Below are 19,730 nucleotides of genomic sequence, written 5' to 3' on the forward strand. Positions count from 1 at the left end.
AACATTCCACATATGACCTTGGAAGGTGGTGAACTCTCCCTTCAATGAAGGTTTTTAAGCAGCAGTTGGGTGGCCACCTGTCAGTGATTTCTTAGAATTCCTGTATTGCAGGGGGTTCAACTATATGACCCTTTGGGATCCTTTCAACTCTGTGATACTATATGAAAGAATAGGAATTTTAAAAAGCACTCAACAGAACCTCCGAAAAGTTTGAAAGGTTGCAGTTCCTCACTAAATAAAACCTACTAATTCTACTATACCTCTTAGGCTTCCAAGCAGCTTATACTTTGCAAACGCCAAGTTACTAAACATTAAAATATAAAAAGACATTACTAAATATTTAAGGCTGGTAGCAGCTCTCCAGGGGTTCATGCAGGAGAGCTTCCCAGACCTTCTGCACGCAAGGCAGATACTCTTGTTTCACAGTGAAGGCCCTTCCCTACAATATTGCTAGTATATGTAGGGTGATAACCCTTTGCTTCTAGCATAGTGAATTTCCCCAGGCCAGTAAGTGAGCCCAAAGGAAAGATTTGAGATCAGAAGGTTGAATTCAGTAAGCCCACAACTTAGGCAGAGTTAACTTGTGCCCATTTACAGGCTTGGCAAAAAAACAAAAATGTTTAAAAAAATGGAAAGGGGGTGGGAGTACAAGAAATAAGACTTTGGCACTCCTATCCTCCATTGAACCCAATTTTGGCTTTAGGTGTGATCCCTGGAACATAGCCCCTGCGTAAGTTGCTGGCTGCCTTTCCCCCCAATGCAGAAATAAAATGGTAAAGTATTTTATGGTGCAACAACATCATGGGAGAGGTGTTTCCAGCTGTCTCAGCCCCATGCCTTTCGAAGCCTTGTAGGCAGCTTCAGGAGAGGGATTGAAAGCAACATCATGAGAAGGGTGTTTCTAGGTCCAAAGTGAAATTGTCAAGCCCCTTGCCATAATTAATGTTATATTTACAGTACTGAAATGTTGTGGGGGTTTCTATGCTGTTATATTTGCTGTTTTATGATGAAAGTGGGGTTTGTTTGTTTTTACTGTTTATTTAAGAAAGACCACAACCAATGACACTGAAAATTATCATAAAATTTATTAGCATCATCACAGGAATTTTAAAAGTGGGGTAAAAAACCAGCAGAGTTAGAAGTTTACAAAAGGGGAAAACAGGGAGAGGGGAGAGAAATGTCATTCCACAGGAGAATCTCTCCGCCTCCTCCTTCCCAAAAGATCTGTTGAAGCTTTAATTGAGACCCACTTCATTCTGATGCATTTTAAAAAGTTAAACGAAAGAAAGAAAGAAAGAAACCGCGCCCCAGGCCTAAAATGTCACAAAGCTGTGGTAGCAGAGTGGGTATTTTCAGAAAAACAATGGTGTATCTTCATCTGACAACCATCAGAGGCAGCACCAAGCCATTCCCTCAGATTGCAATACCTCCTCATGCCCAGATCCAGAAAAAACAACACCCCAGACTTCCAAAAGGCCCAACTTCACACAACCCTTTATAACCTGAGCAGCCTGGTACCAGCAAAACAATGCAGGCTTTCCTCTTCCACAAAACTGAAAGACCTACTCAGCCGCTCTCAGAATCACTTCGCCAGCTGACAGACTTTTTGTCCAATATTGTTTTTCATCATTCCCCAACCAAGGCCAGCTCCGGTCGCAAAGGACAAAATAGTGCTGCTTCCTATTCCAGATAAAAATATCTGACCAGAGTGGCAGCTGAATCAGACTTCAACGCTGGTGAGCGGGAGCATCTTCTGCTGCAGTTGAGGGCAGCAGGCTAGCTTATGGGATGTGGAGCTGGTGGCCCAGCACACCCAGCTCAGTCCATCCCCACCCCTCACTGTCCTCTGCCCGAGATCCTGTTCTCCACCCCCATGTGAAATTCCTAGTTTACAGAGGCAAGCAGGTGCAGAAAAGTTATGGAAACAGCTATACAAAATCATGGCTCTTCCCTGCCTGCCCCTAGCAGTTTGAGAAAAGCTCAATATTACTTTGGCTTGCCTGGGTGCTTGGTATGGTTATGTGGTGGCGAAGAAATCACAGGTGCATAGAAGTTGAAAGCTCAGCCATGAGCTTTCAGTTCAGCCTGCTGGCGCCGATGTACAAATGGCCAGCTTGCAGCAGTGGAGGGGACCGCATGCAAGAGAGGCAATAGGAATTGATGGCACTCCTGGGCTGGAGTATGAGGATCCACAGGCCTGGCTAAAGAGCCTCCAGCCCACCAGGCCTCCCTCATTCATCCCACCAAACCACCCCCACAGGGCATGTAAAGGCGCACTGGGGCCAAAGGGGGTTTGCAGTGCAAAGCACAGTTCACAGCGCTTTGAAAAATGCTGGCATCAGCAGATTGTCAGGGCTTGCAAAGCATCGCACGTGGAGTTACACAAGGCCCAGAAGATCGGCAGAGACAAAAGTGTGTTTCTGCCAACACCTCCCATGCCATACTGCTGCCTGCTCCCTGGCTCAGTAGACAAGAGGTAAAGGCACCAGAGGACACATAGGTACAGCAGTGTGTGCACATACACACTGTGGAATACACTAGCACAGCAGTCTCACACTGCAAAGTTGAGTAATGGCACACTTGGGCAAAAAAAAAAAGGCTGGTCAACTATGTTAACACTATGTATGGGAGGGCTAAAACCACAGGCTCAGCGTCAGCTTCTGAAACAGATTATGAAGCTTGACACCAAACGTGTAAGATTTGAGCTCTTTCTCCCTGCTGGAGTAACTTAAGACTTGCTTCAAAAAAATCTGCAGCTCTGATTTTGAGAGAAAGGCAAACAATTCCAAATACAGCAGTTTACAAGTTATTTTTTAAAAAAGAAATCTGTTCCAGTTGAGCTCTGATCAATAGAAAAGCTACTTAATAAGCAAAAATGAAGTAAAACCACACATGCACGCTCCTCTCCCACATTCCCCCTCTCCCACCCCAGTTTTAAAAAGACAATACTTGTCATGTTAATAGTTGTGTTTAACAAAGCACCAAAGGCTTGCGGGTGCAGGAACCAGCACAACCAGGGCCCTGCCCAGACATTGTCAGGTATGAAAGTCATCTGTTGAAAATCATTTCAAAAAACTAAAATTTTCAATACAAGAGATTTAAAAGTCATTTTGTTATGAATTCAAGACTCAATGTAGAAATCAGCATCTCTCCCAAACACACAGTATTCAGTTTCATAGCAAAAGTCATTCACACGCTCTCTCTCTCTCCCACAGACATAAAAACCACGAGAGGCCAGAAGAGAGAAAGAACACCCACACCCACACTGAGAAACTTACTATGTCAATAGAAAAAGAATTATTGCTCAGAACTGTGTTTCTCTAGGGCATATTTCACATGAGTGAGAGATGTGCTTGTGATTGCAAGAGAGAGAGACAGGCAAAAGAAGTCAATGCTGTTAAATGAAGCTTCTCTTGCCTTTTGGGAGAAAATCACAACACAGGCTACATCCCTGCCTAAAACATGGAAAGGCTGGGACGCCTGGCTTCTCTGGATTGTCATATAAAACAAATACCACTTCCGCCCCACTGAGCACACCTTCGCTCTCATGATTTCTCAGGAGTGGATGGCAGCAATAGTGGCGAAATTAACATCCCCAAATGGGGAGATGTCCTATTTGAAAAGGGTAGAATTACAAACAAGAGTCAGCGATCCACTCTGCACATGCAGGTGGTGATAAAAAGGGGTGTTGGGCATTCTTTCAGTATCATTTGAACCTCATCTCCCTGGAGGGGGATGCAGGCAGGAAAGGAGTTGCTCACCCAGTCCCAAGAGTCTTGAACAGATCAGTATCTGCCAATGTGGCACTTGCCATGTGGAAGAGCAAGATGCGCTCTCTACTCTCTTTTGACCCTTCACAGTGTTCTTGGGAGAGGCAACTTAGGAAAACGGGAACCTGCCTTATACTGAGTCAGTCCATTGGTCTATCAAGCTCAGTACCGTCCACACTGACTGGCAGCAGCTCTCTATGGTTTCAGGCAGGGAGTCTCTCCCAGCTCTACCTGGAGATGCCAGGGACTGAACCTGGGGCCTTCTGCATGCAAAGCAGATGCTCTACCACTGAGCTACAGCCCTTCTCATGCCCCATTTCTAGGTAGAATCCATATTGGGGTTCTCAGCCCTCCTGACTATTTTAGCATTCTTGGGGAGGAGAATTAAATTCCACTGCCCCCAGGCTGAAACCCAAACCATTTTTATTTGACTGCCTGAACCTTTGCTACCAATGCAACCAATCAACAGATCAACCAAACCACCACAACCAAACAGAGCCTCCCACTCAAACCGCCTCGGCTTGGCTAAGCTGTCCATCTGGTGCATCAATGGCAGTCTCAGCATCTCCTTGCTAAAATACAGCTTCTAAGTGAATGGTCCAATGTGATTCGTTCTCTGGATTTACCACTTTTCCAGAGCAGTGGTAAGCATCTCATCCTGCCCCATCCCACCCCACCCCACCCCACCCTGACACACACACTCCTCTTCTCCTAGATTAGCCCACCAAGGCCACAGGTTGCCAAATTGTGGCAATGTCCAAAGAGTCAAGGTTTCCTGGAAAGGCAACAAAAACGATGCTGAATGTTGGCCTTAGCAGAAGAGTTTCACGAAGCAGTTCTGACAGTAGGGCTTGTCGTTCTGCTCCTTGAAGGTTCCTTTGTTGAGCTGCTTGAGACAGAAGGCACAGACGAAGTGCTCAGGGTGAAATTTCTTGGCCATCGCAGTGATGCAGCGGCCTGTGATGGGCTTCTGGCAGCCGGAGCACAGCGAGCCGCGGCGCTCGTGGTAATGCACCTCGCAGTAGGGCTGCCCATCATGTTCAAAGAAGCTGCCATTGATGAATGGAGTAAAACATTCCTGTGGAGGAGGAGGAGGAGAAGCAAGACTGCAATCAGGTATCAGAGATGGAAAAACATGGTGCTAGTAGCTGAGGGCAGCTCCAGAGCTCAGCTCTGGAAATCCACTCACGATAAGAGCACAATAAGAAAACATCTATAACAAAATTAAGAACAGTTGTAACAAAATAGGTCGTCCAAAACAGAATAGTTTTCATCAGGCATCTGTCTTAAAGAATACAATGATGGTGGCTGCATTATATCAATAAGCAAGGAGTTCCAAAGTACAGTACTGTCACACTGATGGAATAAGGTATCATTTTTGCTGTTACAGAGAGGCACTTGTGGGTGCACTTATCCTCCCGCTTCAGAGCCCTCTAGGGTTGCCAATCTTTCCAACCCCCCAGGCATATTTGCAAACTGGAGAAACTGTTGTGAGCATCATGCAAACATTGCAACCATGCACACACATATGCACACTCAATGCAACCATGCACGCACATCCTCTCCCACCACCAGCAATTAAGTTTTTTTAAAGCCGCCTATTGTCTGCAATGAAAAGCTTCTTACAAGCATAATTTCAGCAGGAGAAAGAAGGAACCCTGTGGGCACCAAGAAAGGCCTCCGCTGGCACTTGTGTGCCTAAGAGCACTGCATTGGTGACCCATGAATTGCACCAAGACTGGTCAGGATGATAGATGTCCTCAGCTGGCCGAATGGAACGGAAGGGGAATGAATTCCTGAAGTGCTCTTACCCGACAGACAAAACATTCAGGGTGCCAAAGGGTATTCAAGGCAGAGATATAGTTTTCCAAGATAGCCCGGGCACAGCCTCCACACTTAGGAGCAAACATGTCAAAGTAATCCTTGCGACAGTAGGCCTTGCCATCCTTCTCGTGAAAACCTGCCAGGGTGGAAGAGTAAGCAGCAAAAAAAGAAAGAAGAAAATTAGTATCTGCCTGGCCTTTTTATTTTAGGAATTTATACAATGTTTTTCCAAATCTGAATGTGGAACTCAAAAAACATAGAAAACATTCAATAAAAATGAACAAATTTACACCCCAAAGTTACTGCTGTCATAAACAGAAACAGCTGTTTAAAAATTACACATATTTGTATGAAATAAAAAGTTGGTGGGGGGACAGAAAGGGGGGAAAGTAGAAAAAATTAATAAACAAAAATAAAAGCCTAGACATAAAAGAAAGGCATCACCAAAAGATTCTAAGAAATGGAGAGGACCGTCAAAGCTGGAATCAGCACTCTTCATCATCAGGCAACTGCAAATGTGCAAACTGGTGCACATTTCCCTGGGAGTAAGCCCTGCTGAATGGGGTTGGGCTTGCTTCCACGTAAACATGAACAGGATTGGCCTTACCAAAGAAGCAGCCTATTGGGGCTGAGAACAGTGCTGTTACACTACACTTCCACTTCCTGGGGAGCAAGGCTACACGAGTCTATGCAATCCGAATGCCAGGGGGAGGACTGTGTTTGCCTGTGCTAAGCTCATTTATGCATGCCCATTACTGCCAGTGTCTGCAACATGAACTAATGACTTGCAAGGGAGAAATGGCAAATCTGAGCTGAAATTCCACTCGCGGCACTTGAATGTCAGCTCACAAGACCTCAAGCTCAATACCTGGGAGACAGTTTACACATCTGAAAATAAGCAAGCCACGCAAGTTGTGGATCAGCCCTCAGGGACCATACCTTCTGGGCCGAAGAATGCTCCGCACTGGGCACAGAAGAAATGCTCAGGGTGCCAAGTCCTATCCAGCGCCGTCACCACTTTCTGATATAAAGAAACCATAAACCATGAATGAGTAGCCAAAACTTTTTTAAAAAATACAAAGAAACACGGTGAGTGCATTTCAAGGGGAGGAAGGGAGGAATCCTCTGACCCTGGGAAACTGGACTATTAACATCCCAATACAGTGGTACCTCAGGTTAAGTACTTAATTCGTTCCGGAGGTACGTTCTTAACCTGAAACTGTTCTTAACCTGAAGCACCACTTTAGATAATGGGGTGCTTCCGTGCTGCCGGAGCACGATTTCTGTTCTCATCCTGAAGCAAAGTTCTTAACCCAAGGTACTATTTCTGGGTTAGTGGAGTCTGTAACCTGAAGCATATGTAACCTGAAGCGTATGTAACCCGAGGTACCACTGTAATGTGATCTCTGGCTGGATTAAGCCCAGAATTTCATGAACATGCATTTCCGATCTCGATCTCTCTCTCCTGTTGCCTTTGGAAGGTCAATGAACTCCCCAGCAGACAGATAGACATCCTGGGACGTGTACAGAGATTAACTGGCTGATTGCTGTGGTATGTCTGCTCATGGGCCCCACCCATGTAGAATGCAAACAGATGAAACAGTACACTAAGGCATAAATGAGGATAAAACTAAGAAAAAGAGAATGGAGTGCGAAGATGTAGGTGAACGAAAGCTCTTCTCCTCCCTTCAAGCACAAAATTGGGAATATAATTGATCCCTCTCCTTATCCCGCTGCAATTTTTCAATACATCAGTTGTTGTGTTTAATGCGGCATCTAAAATCTGAAAATATGGCCAAGGATACAATCAAAGCCTGTTGTTATGAATCAATTCTAGTTTTCCATATTTTGCAATTACAGCCTAAGAAGTTGCAAGGGAACTCTTTACTTTTTACCCTGGATTGATCCTGAGATTCCTCAGGATCTTCCTGCCTGCTTTCCTGTCAAGCTATGCCACTCCCTCCACCAAGACTGGTTTCTTGGTGGTAGAGTGGAACTGACAAACCGAAGGGCATGAGCATCACCTCTGGGAATCTAGAGAATTGCATCTTGCAAGTAGGCGAGGGATGTGGCAATTTAACTAAGCAGCATCCTTTGTGCAGTGTCCACTCTGAACCCTAGTTCAGTGCCAGTAAAATTGGCAGTCATAAGGGAGAGGGGGCTTTTTCCATAGCTCAGGGGCATAGCACCAGCTTTGCACTCAAGAGTGCACAAGTTCAATCCCTGGTCAGGAAGGGCTGCAAGTATCCCCTGCCTGAAACTCTGAAGAGCTGCTGCCACTCATTGAAGCAGTGCTGAGCTAGATGAACCAGTGGTTTGACCTAGCATAAGGCTCCTATGCTCCTTCTGATGAGACTGGCGGGTGAGGTGGGGAGAGAGACATATATGGGATTCTATGGTTATTTAATCTCACTTCTTTCACTTCGTTTTGACAGATCATCTCAATTTATTATACAGTGGTACCTCGGGTTAAATATTTAATTTGTTCCGGAGGTCCGTACTTAACCTGAAACTGTTCTTAACCTGAAGCATCACTTTAGCTAATGGGGCCTCCCGCTGCTGCCAAGCTGCTGGAGCACGATTTCTGTTCTCATCCTGAAGCAAAGTTCTTAACCCGAGGTACTATTTCTGGGTTAGCTGAGTCTGTAACCTGAAGCGTATGTAACCTGAAGCGTATGTAACCCGAGGTACCACTGTATTTACAGAATCCAGCTGTTTCACATAGAGTAGTACCTCGAATGCCTCCATTAACGAACATTTCGGAACCCGAACACCAAAAACCCGGAAGTAAATGCTTCCATTTTCAAACGCACCTCGGAAGTCGAATGGCTTCTGCTGTGTGTTTTTCAATTTTCTCAATTGAATTTGCAGGCAGCCCTTTGAGCATCGGTTTTCAATCGTTTCAAATCTCGAAAGGTCTTCTGGAACGAATTACGTTCGAGAACCGAGGACAATGAGGGGGGATCCCATTGCTAACACCCAAGCTAACACTAGAATGGTGTCACTCAACCTGCCACATGGGGGCGTCTAACTCCTAGACTCGCTGTTCCCAATGTGTGTGTTGCCAGTCTCCAGTTGTGTCCGACTAGAGCATTTCCATATAATACGAAAAGTAGCCACGCGTAAGTAAATGTGGAAACTGATGTAGCAGTGTTGACAACATGAACCCATGACATTGCTAGGAGCTCACTGGCCATTTTAAGGGAAGCCCATGCATGTATACAGGCAAGGGTGAAGAGTTCCACCCTCCCAGCAGCCCAAAGGCCATATTCCCTTGGGGAAAGTAGCCAGGGAGTGTATGTATAATGGTACAAGCACATCCACATGCACACCCACCCTCCTCATTTATTCACACACCCAGTTCACTTCATTTCTGTGCTGTGCAATGAGAAAGAGGCAGTAACAGTAGCACTGTATTTACTACGGAATGCAGAATTTGTATTGTATTTTTTTAAATGTTATTTTTGTTGGGATGCGGACAGGTATTTCGGTTGAAATATAAAGCATTATAAAAGTTAAAACAGATAAGTGATACACAGCAAGCAATCTCTTCCTCCATGAGCAGCTCACTCTACCAGTCAGTGCATTGGCGTGGTTAGAGTGTAGAACTAGGACATTAGCGTGGTTAGAGTGTAGAACTAGGTTCAAATCCCCACTCAGCCATGAAGGCAACTGGGTGACCTTGGGCCAGTCATTCGGTCACAGTCTAACCCAGGGGACAGCAAACTTACCGCACCTCGGGCCGGTGTCTCCAGTGCTGACTGCGCAGTGGGGCGGAGAGCGGAGGAGTGTGTGCCCATACACGTGTGCACACACTATTTCTGGTGCCCTTCCGAGTCAGCGGAGCACCGGAAATAGCTTGTGCGCATATGCATGGGCCTCCTCCACCCCAGATATGCACCGGAAATAATGCCTGTGCATGCGCACAAGCTATTTCCGGGGCTCCTCCGACCCGGAAGTGGGCAGCCATGCAGCACAGCACTGGTAAGAGTGGGCGGCAGCAGCGGGCGGCACTGCGGGCTGGATAAACGAGTCCCTCGGGCCTTATCCGGCCCGTGGGCCTTAGTTTGGGGACCCCTGGTCTAACCTACCTCACACAATTGTTTTAAGGACAGGAGGGGGAGAACTTTGTGTGCCACCTTAAACTCCTTGGAGGAAAGGTTGGGGTAGAAAAGTAGTAATAAAATAAATATTCTAAACCTTCTCGCCTTGTGATCTTATATGTACACAGAGATCAGAATTTACAAGATTACAGCTCAGCAATGGGGAAATTAATCCCTGATCAGATGGCCAGCACAAGGATTGGGGGAAGATTATGAGGAAGGGAGGTTTAAAGGTATCCTCCCCCATGAACCCCAACCCCACTACTCCGCTGATTAGAAACTGCAGTTCAGCAGCATGGGGGTATGGGCAGGACCTGTGGAGAGGTTGTTGGGCTGGATGCAGAGGAGACCTACATGCTGGAGGTGGGCTGAAATCCCCCACTGTGATTTAATTTTCTAAACCACAGTGACTAGGGTGGGATTACTGGCACCCACTGCACAAGCAAATGAAATGTGTGCATAGCTACGGGATCGGTAAGGTAGAAAGTGTAAGTTTGGACAGCCAGAGGAATAAAACCACATAAACGCCATGAACTCACATCCAGGATAGGACCGTTGCAGTAGTAGCAGCGAGGAGAGAAGAGGTTGTGATAGTCCTTCTCGCAGTAGGGCTGGCCGTCACGCTCAAAGAAGTTACGTGATCCTATCTCCTCCTGGCAGTGGGTGCAGACAAAGTGTTCAGGGTGCCAAGTCTTCCCCATCGCCGTTACAACCTGGGAAAGAGAGAGGAAAAAACGGTCCTGGCTCCAGCAGATGCTCCACCTCTCAAGTATGGGCATCATATGTGTGACAAAGACATCAAAAAGCACAGAGTCTAGAACAAATGAGAGAGGACGTTCTACTAACAGGTGGATCCCTGGACTGGGGTAGCATGAAAACTGAATTACCTATCATCTCAGAAGAGGGCAGTCCCTCATGGGCAGGGTAGAGGTCACTGGAGGAGCTTACAGCGTACCTAGCCAGTGGATAAATAGAGTACTTCAGTTTCTTCAGCATCGCCAGTCCGTTCATCCATATGATTTTTTAAAGCCCTCCCAGTTGTAGCTTGAGACTCTCAACAAGTGGGAGTTGTCCCTGACACTCACCTGTCCAGCAATTGGCTTCTTGCAGGCTCCACATACACCTTTGGCAACCGTTGCTACCCCGAGTTTATGCAAGTCTGACTGGAGGCTTCCGAGCATGCTATCCAACTGGCTGCCGGGCTTTGGAGAAGTCGTGGATGGGTAGTTGTTTCCACCTTTCCCTTGGGACATGAACTGCAACAACAGAGGGTCAAAGCAGAGACTATTAAAGTTAAGAACCATGCTAGAGTTCTTCTCTCCCTGTGGAAGTTCGCTGAGCCACCTCCTGCCTCCATTAACATATAACAGAAAGGACAGTGTAATTGCAGAAGCTGGTGAAGGGATCACAGTGAAGGCTAGGATGAATGGTTTCCAGCAGCTTTGTCAGAGCAAGTCTCCTCGAATTAACAGACCCATGGATTAGGTGGTTACAAGAAAAGGCTCTTCCCATAGGCAGATTAAAGAAAATGAGAAGGCTGTTTGAGCTCAGAGCATGCTTTCAAGTTTCCTAAGGTAAACTAAGGTAAACACAATAAAACCGTATTCCTAAATTAGATTTCTCTGCCAGTGCCACAATATGCAAGACATCCACACAATGACAATTCCAGCTCTAACATCAGCCAAAGGAATGTGTGACTTGGTTTAAGATCGTGAGATGTTACACCACAGTCTACTGATGGACCACTTCTCTTCCTGCCACTCAGCACTGGACCATCTTGCTTCTGATCTCTCACCATGGCAGCACCTCTTGACCAAGCTACTGACATGCTGATTGTCACTTTCCACAATTACGCTGGCAAGGATGGCGATAAGAACACCCTAAGCAAGAAGGAATTGAAGGAGCTGATACAGCAGGAGCTCACCATTGGGCTGAAATTGCAGGATGCAGAGATACAGGCATTAATGAAAGATCTGAACTGCAATGGGGACCAAGTGGTGAACTTCCAGGAATACGTCACTTTCCTGGGTGCCCTGGCAATGATTTACAATGAAGCTTGAGTTCGTAAATGTACACCCCAGTGGGGTGAGGTGTCGTGGTTCAGGATTATACCTCTGTAGGCAGTTTCACGTCCAAAAGAAATTAAGTTTTGTAAAAAAGAAACAAAAAAGCCAGTCTATTGGTGTAAGTCCTTCTGTTCCAATTAACACATGGGGTGCAGGGAAGGTTGGCAGATGGGAAACGTGTGCTGTTCTACAAGTCACACCTCACACTTACAAGAGCCTTTGATCCTCACACGTGTACACACTAACTTCGCTATGCGTTTCTAGGGTTAAAGCAGAGATGAGGAAGCTTTGGGCCCTCCAGATGCCATTGAGCTACAACTCCCATCATCTCTTAAATTTGCTTCTGATGTTTTATTGTTTTTACCAATTTTAAAATTTGGTTTAATTTTCTTTTTATTTGTATTCTTATTACGGAAAGGGTTTGCCACTTCAAGGGAAAGGGCAGCATATAAATTTAATAAAACAAATAAATTAATCAAGCATCTAGAGAACATCAGGTTGGTGAAGGCTGCTCTGTGTGATGCCAAAGGACACAGAGTAGGTATTAGTCATTCACATAGCAGAACTTTTATTTATTATATTTGCATTCCCCATTTATTATTTACTGATTATATTGGCTATCTAACTTTTCCTCCAGGGAGCTCAAGGTACGACATGCATCCCCTGCCCCATTTTATACTCACAATAACCCTGTGAGGTAGGTTAGGCTAAGAAATTGTGACAGGCCGACGGTCACGCAGTGAGCTTCATGAGTAGGTGGGGATTTCAATATTGGTCTGCCAGGTCCTAGCCAAACACTCTAACCACTACACCATATTCTTCCATGAATGAAATCAAGGTGCTATAAATACAAGTCTCCCATCAAGACACTGAATGGGCTCAGACCTGCTTAGCTTCAAAAAGGTTGATGTATAAAATGTTTTCAAACTATTCCTCCTGGACTTTTTACTGACTTGGTTAGAATGACAGGTTTACATGCAAGTCTGCAAATATTAGTAGTCTGTTTGTTTTTTACTAGCCCACCTGATCACACATGTTAGTTAGTCATGGCCTAAAAGAAGAGAGAGTAAGCCAGATTTTGTACATCTTTTCCTGCTTGGTTAACATGTGGTCAGTTTTTACTCGCCACAGGTGACTGGTGATTGATAAGACTGGGGCACAGCATGCAGTCCTCCCAGAAAATGATTCTACTTTATTCTTGTGATATACATATGTTCAAGCAACACAGCAAAAAATAAAGGACAAGTCCTAACAAACATATATTCTCTTCCCTGGGATTGTTAAATACATTTGAGCATTTGATACCTTGTTTAAAAATGCCTCGCTCAATACATGCTGGGAAGACATTCATACTTTTTACTTGGTAAACTGCATGAACGTTTGTTGCTTCTTCTCCCATTCTCCAGCCACTAAATTCACGTCCTTGAAAAGGTCATGCCACAAGCTCTCAAAAATCATGCTGGTTTTAAGAGACCTACTGTCGCTTCCCGATACTAATTAGAAACAAGCAGGCTGAGCCTTAGGAAAAAGCACAAAATTGCATTTCTGCGGAAAACTTGCAATTCTACCAATGCAAGAATCAAATCTATGCCAAGGGAAGTGTCTCCCACACACCATGCTACAGAAAAAAAGAGAGAGAGGATGCCCTGCCTTCTCAGGAGTGGGAGGACGAACGGCAAGAACTTGGGAGCCCCAGTCCGGAGGTGGAGCATATGAGACCTGAAAAGCATAATTCACAGTGAGTCCTAGCAGGCTGAAAGCTGCAGTGATGTGAGAAAGCCCGCAGAAAGGCCACTGGATGTGGATTCAGGGAAAGTCCTGCACCCCAGTCCTAGCTATGTCATGAAGGGCTAAAGAGTCCAAACCTTCACATCTGTGAAATGGAAATAATGGCTGTCCATTTAATGTATTACAAAGGTGTGTGAGATAAGGAAAGCTATCTCGACTTTATACATAAGGTGGGTTTAGCACACATAACCTGTATGCAGCCTTTTTTCTACAGTGAACTGGAACTGATCATTGCCCTGGGATCATTGCCACTTGATGGAGAAAGTTGAGCACTCAGCTATGTGGCATACAGGTGGTTCTGCAGCACTTTTAAAAATAAAAACACCAGCATGGAGCAAGTATGCAACCATACTAAAACCGTGGAGCACGAGGATTCGTAGGAACAGCTCAGATGCTCCCAAAAACCCTTGAACAGCTCACAAAGCCAGAAGAAAACTGCTTGCGCAATACGTTTCTACGGGCCACATAGGGACACATAGTAAGCTGCCTTACACAGACCGCTTTGTGCATCTAGCTCAGTCTTCACCCAACCACTGCCCGCAATGTGGGCCACACACTATTCCCTTTGTGGCACTACTCCCAACTCTGCGCACATGGCAGAGTGTACTCATGTGTACTCCACTATGAAAGCTAAAATGTCTTTTCTGTCCTGAGCATCCAAATAGTTGCTCTTCCCTGTGAGCTCAGAATAAGCTTACGCCCAAACATTCAGTCTAAGAGGAGGACCCCCCCAAAAAAATGAACAACCTTGTATCTGCTGGGCTCACACTGGCACTATTCTAGTAAGTCAGGAGCCCAAAAAAAGGAGAGCATGCCTGATCTGGCGGGAAGAACGAATCCTCATCCGTTTGGCAACCAACTGACACCACCATCTTGGAAGGAGAGGCCACTTCAACTGGTTCTGCTGGGATCTGTGCCTGGGAAGGGGGGCATTCCTCCAGAAGCATTTCCCACTGGAGCAGAGGGTGAGGAGGTGGAGCTGATGGCACATAGCGCAGCTGGGGGACGTGCACAGATGGCGGTGGCGGCGGCGGCAAGGGAGGAGGTGGCGGCGGAGGGTGAGGGAGTGGAGAAGAGAAGGCAGCCTTGACAGAGGCAGCCTTTGAAACATCTTTAGGAAACTGTGGTGGGGGAGAGGGTGGAACAGCAATTGTCCTTCTTAGAGGGAGGGGTGACTCTGCAGGAATTATAACCTAGGAAAGAAGCAGGAAGAAAACATAAACAAGTCCAGAGGCACTTAGTCCAGAGGAATTGCATCGACCAAGGAGAAAACATGAAATGAAAGAAGTGACCCACTTCTGAGTGTAGAGCCTTAGTCTGGCCGCAAAACAAGCAGAAATTATAAAAAACTAATGCAATAGTCAAGTATAATCAAACGTGAGGGGGAATAATAGCCAGAATCTGCCTTTATGCACTTTCAATCTGCAGAAACATTTGTGGCAATGAAATCATGTTTCATTTAGTAAAAAATTGGAATATTGTTCTATCTCTGAGTGTGCCATACCTACAGAACAAAAATTAATAAATCCAGGGTCCCACACTCTTCATTTAAAATGCCTTCCAGTGAAAACGGGCAAGTTCCCATGTTCATATAGAGGGATCTAGGTCACAAGCCAGCATGGAAAAACAGTAAGGGTGATCTGAGTCATCTAGACAAAAAGTAACTCTCCAGTAGGTTTCCAGCAGGTTTAACACTCAAGACACACTAAGACCTTGCTGTTAATCATCTGGCCAACAAACCCATCTTGAATCCCCTTGCTTTCTCCTGGTGTTCAACGAAACACTGGTGGTCAGGGACGGATTCTTACTCATATAAGCATTCTGATGGCACATCTGTACTTTTCTCATTTCAGGAATTGCATGTGCTCATCTGCCACTCCAGAAGCTTGAGCTTGAGCTAGTCCCTGAGCATCCAGCATGGTTGATGCGCACAGTAAGCTGTGAAGCTTACACAGCTGGCTGCTTCTCTTGGACCAAGAGGGTGAAAGGTAATTCCTGAGCTTCTCGGTGATGTGGATTACCTCTCCACACTTTGAATGCTAACAAGTGCTGTATGGATGCATTCTAAGCCATTTTCAATATACCAGATAGGAGACTCCTGGAGGAGAGACAAGAAAACCCACAAGGCATTATGCTCTCTACCTTTTCTACCTGCTGACTACCATCTTGCTCTTTCTTCTGTGGCCTGGAGATAATGATGACTCCCTCGGTCATCCAGTTGTCTGGGCTTCTCCACTCCTCCTGTTCAGGTTTGCTGATGCCCAACCTGTCTTGCAGTTCCTCAATCAAGCGGTCTTGGGAGACCGTCTTGTGAAATATGGCTGGGCCCAGCTTGCGCCGTGGCGAGAGATCGCGGCACATCGGGTGCACGTGGGAAGTCTCTTTTGTCTGCTTGATTACAGATTTTATCTTAACAGGAGGGAAATGGCAGTTTCAGTACAAGAGCTGCAGTGGTAACAAAAACACAGGATGCACACGCTTCAAGCTCAAGAACGGTTAGTGACCAGGAGCAGGAAAAACAGCAGCCATTGCCTCTTCAAGGGGAGGGATGAAAACAACAACAACAAATCCTTTTGGCCCATCCCCAAGCAGCAAATCAACCTTGAGCTAGGTCTTCCAAGGTCAGCCATGTCAGCTGAACAAACAGGACTGATTACGGAGAGCAAATAATTTATTGCAGTAGGGGAAGGGCCATGGCTCAGTAGTTTACATGCTCTGCATGCAAAAAGGTCCCTGGTTCAATCCCCAGAATATCCAGGTAGGGCTTGAAAACCATGAAACCCTGAAGAGCTGCTCTTTCTAGACAGCATAGAAAATACTGAGGTAGTTGGACCAATGGCCTAACTCCGTGTAAGGTGGCATCCTATGTTCCTAGGCCAAATGCGCTAGATCAAGTGTTAGGAACAGCTTTAAAACACCACAACCAATGGCAGTATCTTCATGCACAATGCACTGTAAATTCATGGAGACACTGGACTATCCCGCACTGCCAGCTAAGTGAAAGCATCAAGACGTACAGATTCATCAAGGTGTGAAACTCCATGAGACCTGCGGGTATAGGGCGGTATACAAATTTAATAAATAATAATATTCATAATAATTCCATAGATAGGAGAACAGATGCAGCATCAAAACAGTCTAGTTTATGGTGGTTTGATTTTCTTGTAGCTTGACCTTTTTTAGGTAATGTTCTACTACACCAGTTGCTCAAAACAAATAATCTAGCAAGTGGGTTGCTGTTAGGAAGAGATCCATTGAGCTCAAATTGTTATAAGCTTCCAAGGCCCTCTCTCTCTCCAGGCCACACTTTCCACTAAGAAGAGGGATGAAAGCGGCTGGTATGCCTTCACAACATTATGGGAGCTGAGCATGGGGGCCAATGTGCAATGGGTTGCCAAAATAAGTTGTTTCCCTGCAGCATTTTCCCAGTTCACAGTCCCATGCAGCTACTACTAAGTCTCACTTCAGAGAAGCATGCAAAACAGCTTAATTCAGAGGGCTCAAAAGCACACCATGCACAGCCAAATGTGATGCACCGGCAGAAGAAATCCACACTAGCTCACTCGCCACTACATGCACTTTGATGCCTGCCTGGCCTGACGTAGAAATCCTCTCCACAGGAATCTTGCAAGAAGGAATCAGATCCATTTCCTCTTTCCAGGCATTTCCCGTCGACCCTGGAGCAGCTGCTACGCAGGAGAGTGGCTCTTTCCATTCACTCGTCGGAGCGCTCTGAAGGCTGTTTTTCCTAGGCATCCTCTCTGGACCTTGCTTCTTCTCAGCAACATCAGGACAGCTGCTTGCCCTGGCTGGATCTTGGACTTCAGTACCATGCAGTATGTTCTGGCCCAAGTGGCTTCTGGTACCTGGACAGTTCTCCCATTGATCAACACTCAAAGGACCAGGTCTGTGCATTGTTGGCACGACACCACCTCCCTCTGATTGTAGTCTTGGTGCAAAGTGAGATGCTTTAGAGTTGTTCAGATCATCCAAATCTCCTTTGTTGATGCCAATCCCTTTGTGAGCATCAGCTGTTGGATCAAACACAGGTTCCAACTCTTGTGGCAACGGCACTTTCACCTTGCCACTTATGCAGGAGTTTGAAACAAGCATTGTTGCAGCCTGGGTTTCATCTCTCTGCTCATCCCTCCAAGGTCCTTTTGGCTCTGCAAGCTTCTGATTCAGGGTTCCTACATCAGAATGAATGGGCAATGACTTCACATTGGAAGTGGACTCTCTGCTTGGTCCGTCTGAGCTTGTGAGAGTAGCAGAGGCCTCTGGGTGCAGTGGCTCAGTCCAGAGTCTGGAAGGGGTGATGAGAGATTGCTCTTGAATCACAGCAGTGACTGGGCTGTTGCTTTCCTCTTCAATATGGAGTACCTCCAGTGGGAGAGGTGCCAGAGGGGACAGAACACTCTCAGAGTGGCCCATGGCTTGCTGCTTTGAGGTAGTCAGGAAAGATATACTAGGAAGAACATGGGCTGCATCTGAGCCAACCGGGCCAGGAAGTAGCTCCAGGGAGGGTTCAGAGATCAGTGATATGGTAGAAGAGGTCTGTGAAAAGATAAAGAAATGTGGGAGGGGAGAAAGGATGGAAACAGAATTGAAGGAAGAGGAAGAAGGGGAAAGGAGGAGTAAGGAAGTGATGAGAAAAAGGAAAATGGCTCTAACCTAAGGCTAGCCAGAAGGAACAAGAAGGCAGAATGAAAATCTGGAAAGGGTGCTGCAGTTTCTTACAATAGGCAGCCATCAAGCACTGTTTTGTCTCTGTCCTCCCCTCTTCACAGAACTAGGTCACCCAAGTCGGTTATACCAGAAACCAACCCGGAAGCCAACAATCACTTGACATAACTGTGACACACGAGCCGCAAGCTTGCTCAAGAAGCCACCACCCCCACCACACACAGACACACCACTGCTTGCTCAGGTAGCAATGAAAGTGAAGGCTTGGAGGACCTGCAACAGAAGATTCAAGGGACATGCTCGTCCTCATGCAACTGGATCCACAAGAAAAGAGATACGGCCCAGAGACTGAATCCCTTTAAACCAAACAACAATGCTCTGTTCTGAATCCACATGTTCAGTCTCACGTGCACAACAAACCTTAGAGGGAACAATGAATGCCCATCATTCAGGAAGGGGAAGATCTGACAAGCTTATTGACTGCAATTCAACCATTTCTTTAACTAGTACTGCATGTTTGCTGACAGTTCAGCTTCTCAAAAATAATTGCTTACATGGGGGGGGGGGAGATATATTTTTAGCTTTTAAGTTTGCAATTATGAATTATTTTGTATCTTATTTTGTTTGCAATTATGGACTATTTTATATCTTATTTAAATTTTGCTAGTTATGCTGAATTTCTTGTGAAAATCAAGCAGGCTACAATTATCATTGTTTTAAGTTAAAATATCTGTTTTTACTGTTAGTGCTGCTGTTGCTTTTCTAAATCTGAAGGGGGAGTGGCACAGAAGACAGCAGCAACCAAACTAATCTATCAACAAAATGGGCATCTCTTTTTTTGAAAAAAAAAAGAAACAAGAACAACAAAAAGCACCAAGCTGTTCTACGCTAGTTGCAAGACACACAAGAGCACAGAAAAACATAACTGTGAGCTGTCAGGTGATTAGCATGGGGAAGCAGCAGGACTGTAGCTAGGGGGTGGTGAGGTGGGTCTGCACCAGGGGCGCAGATGAGGGTAGGGTGCAAAATAAGCTTTAAAATATGTCTATAAATAAAAATATTGATTATTGTCTCATAAGAAAAGGTTTTTAATAGGGGGTGAATTGAATGGGTTGGGGTTGGGGTTGGGGTTGGGGTTGGAGGAGAGGCGGAAAGAAGAGCTTTCTAAGGCTAGGGGGTGCAATCTGGACGGTTCTTCCAGGGTCGCAAGATCACCTAGCTACGGCTCTGGGAAGCAGCTGAGTTTCTCGCAAAAATACTACTACTTATATATTTTACTTCATGTCTCAGGGTTCCATAAATGATAGAAACTCACTCTTTTTTTAAATAATAAAAAAAGAAAGCTGGGGATCTGGGGATTATGGCTCATCTCTGCAGGTGCTCATGTCCTGAACCTCACCACTCTCCTCTGTATTCACACTTTCACAATCTCTCACCCATGTTCTGCACCTCTACCTACCTAGCCTTCTGCTTTTTCTTTTACAGCATCAAATGAA

At 45.7% G+C, this 19,730-nt stretch overlaps 1 protein-coding gene and 1 pseudogene across 4 annotated transcripts in view; one reads left to right on the forward strand and one right to left on the reverse strand.

Annotated features, from left to right (window-relative positions):
* Positions 1-1,060: 1,060 nt before the first annotated feature.
* The window catches only part of PXN (paxillin), a 62,060-nt gene continuing 43,390 nt past the window's right edge, over positions 1,061-19,730 (reverse strand). Inside the window, exons 1-9 of one of the 3 annotated variants that reach the window (XM_081892351.1) lie at positions 17,143-17,773; positions 15,694-15,960; positions 14,367-14,744; positions 13,414-13,482; positions 10,783-10,953; positions 10,237-10,410; positions 6,534-6,615; positions 5,582-5,730; positions 1,061-4,848 (exon numbers count right to left, since the gene is read on the reverse strand). In XM_081892351.1, the coding sequence (XP_081748477.1) occupies positions 4,582-4,848; positions 5,582-5,730; positions 6,534-6,615; positions 10,237-10,410; positions 10,783-10,953; positions 13,414-13,482; positions 14,367-14,744; positions 15,694-15,960; positions 17,143-17,664 (2,079 nt within the window). In that variant the 5' untranslated portion in view covers positions 17,665-17,773 and the 3' untranslated portion in view covers positions 1,061-4,581. Of the gene's footprint in view, positions 4,849-5,581; positions 5,731-6,533; positions 6,616-10,236; positions 10,411-10,582; positions 10,653-10,782; positions 10,954-13,413; positions 13,483-14,366; positions 14,745-15,693; positions 15,961-17,142; positions 17,774-19,730 lie in introns of those variants that run through there. The other 2 variants (XM_081892353.1, XM_081892352.1) reach the window with 2 other exon arrangements.
* LOC309359131 (protein S100-A6 pseudogene) lies at positions 11,427-11,772 on the forward strand (annotated as a pseudogene). Its single transcript has one exon. The product of its transcript is annotated as a protein S100-A6 pseudogene (transcript).

The sequence above is a fragment of the Podarcis melisellensis genome (genome assembly GCF_964234715.1).
Source record: "Podarcis melisellensis genome assembly, chromosome: 16".
Classification (NCBI taxonomy): Eukaryota; Metazoa; Chordata; class Lepidosauria; order Squamata; family Lacertidae; genus Podarcis; species Podarcis melisellensis.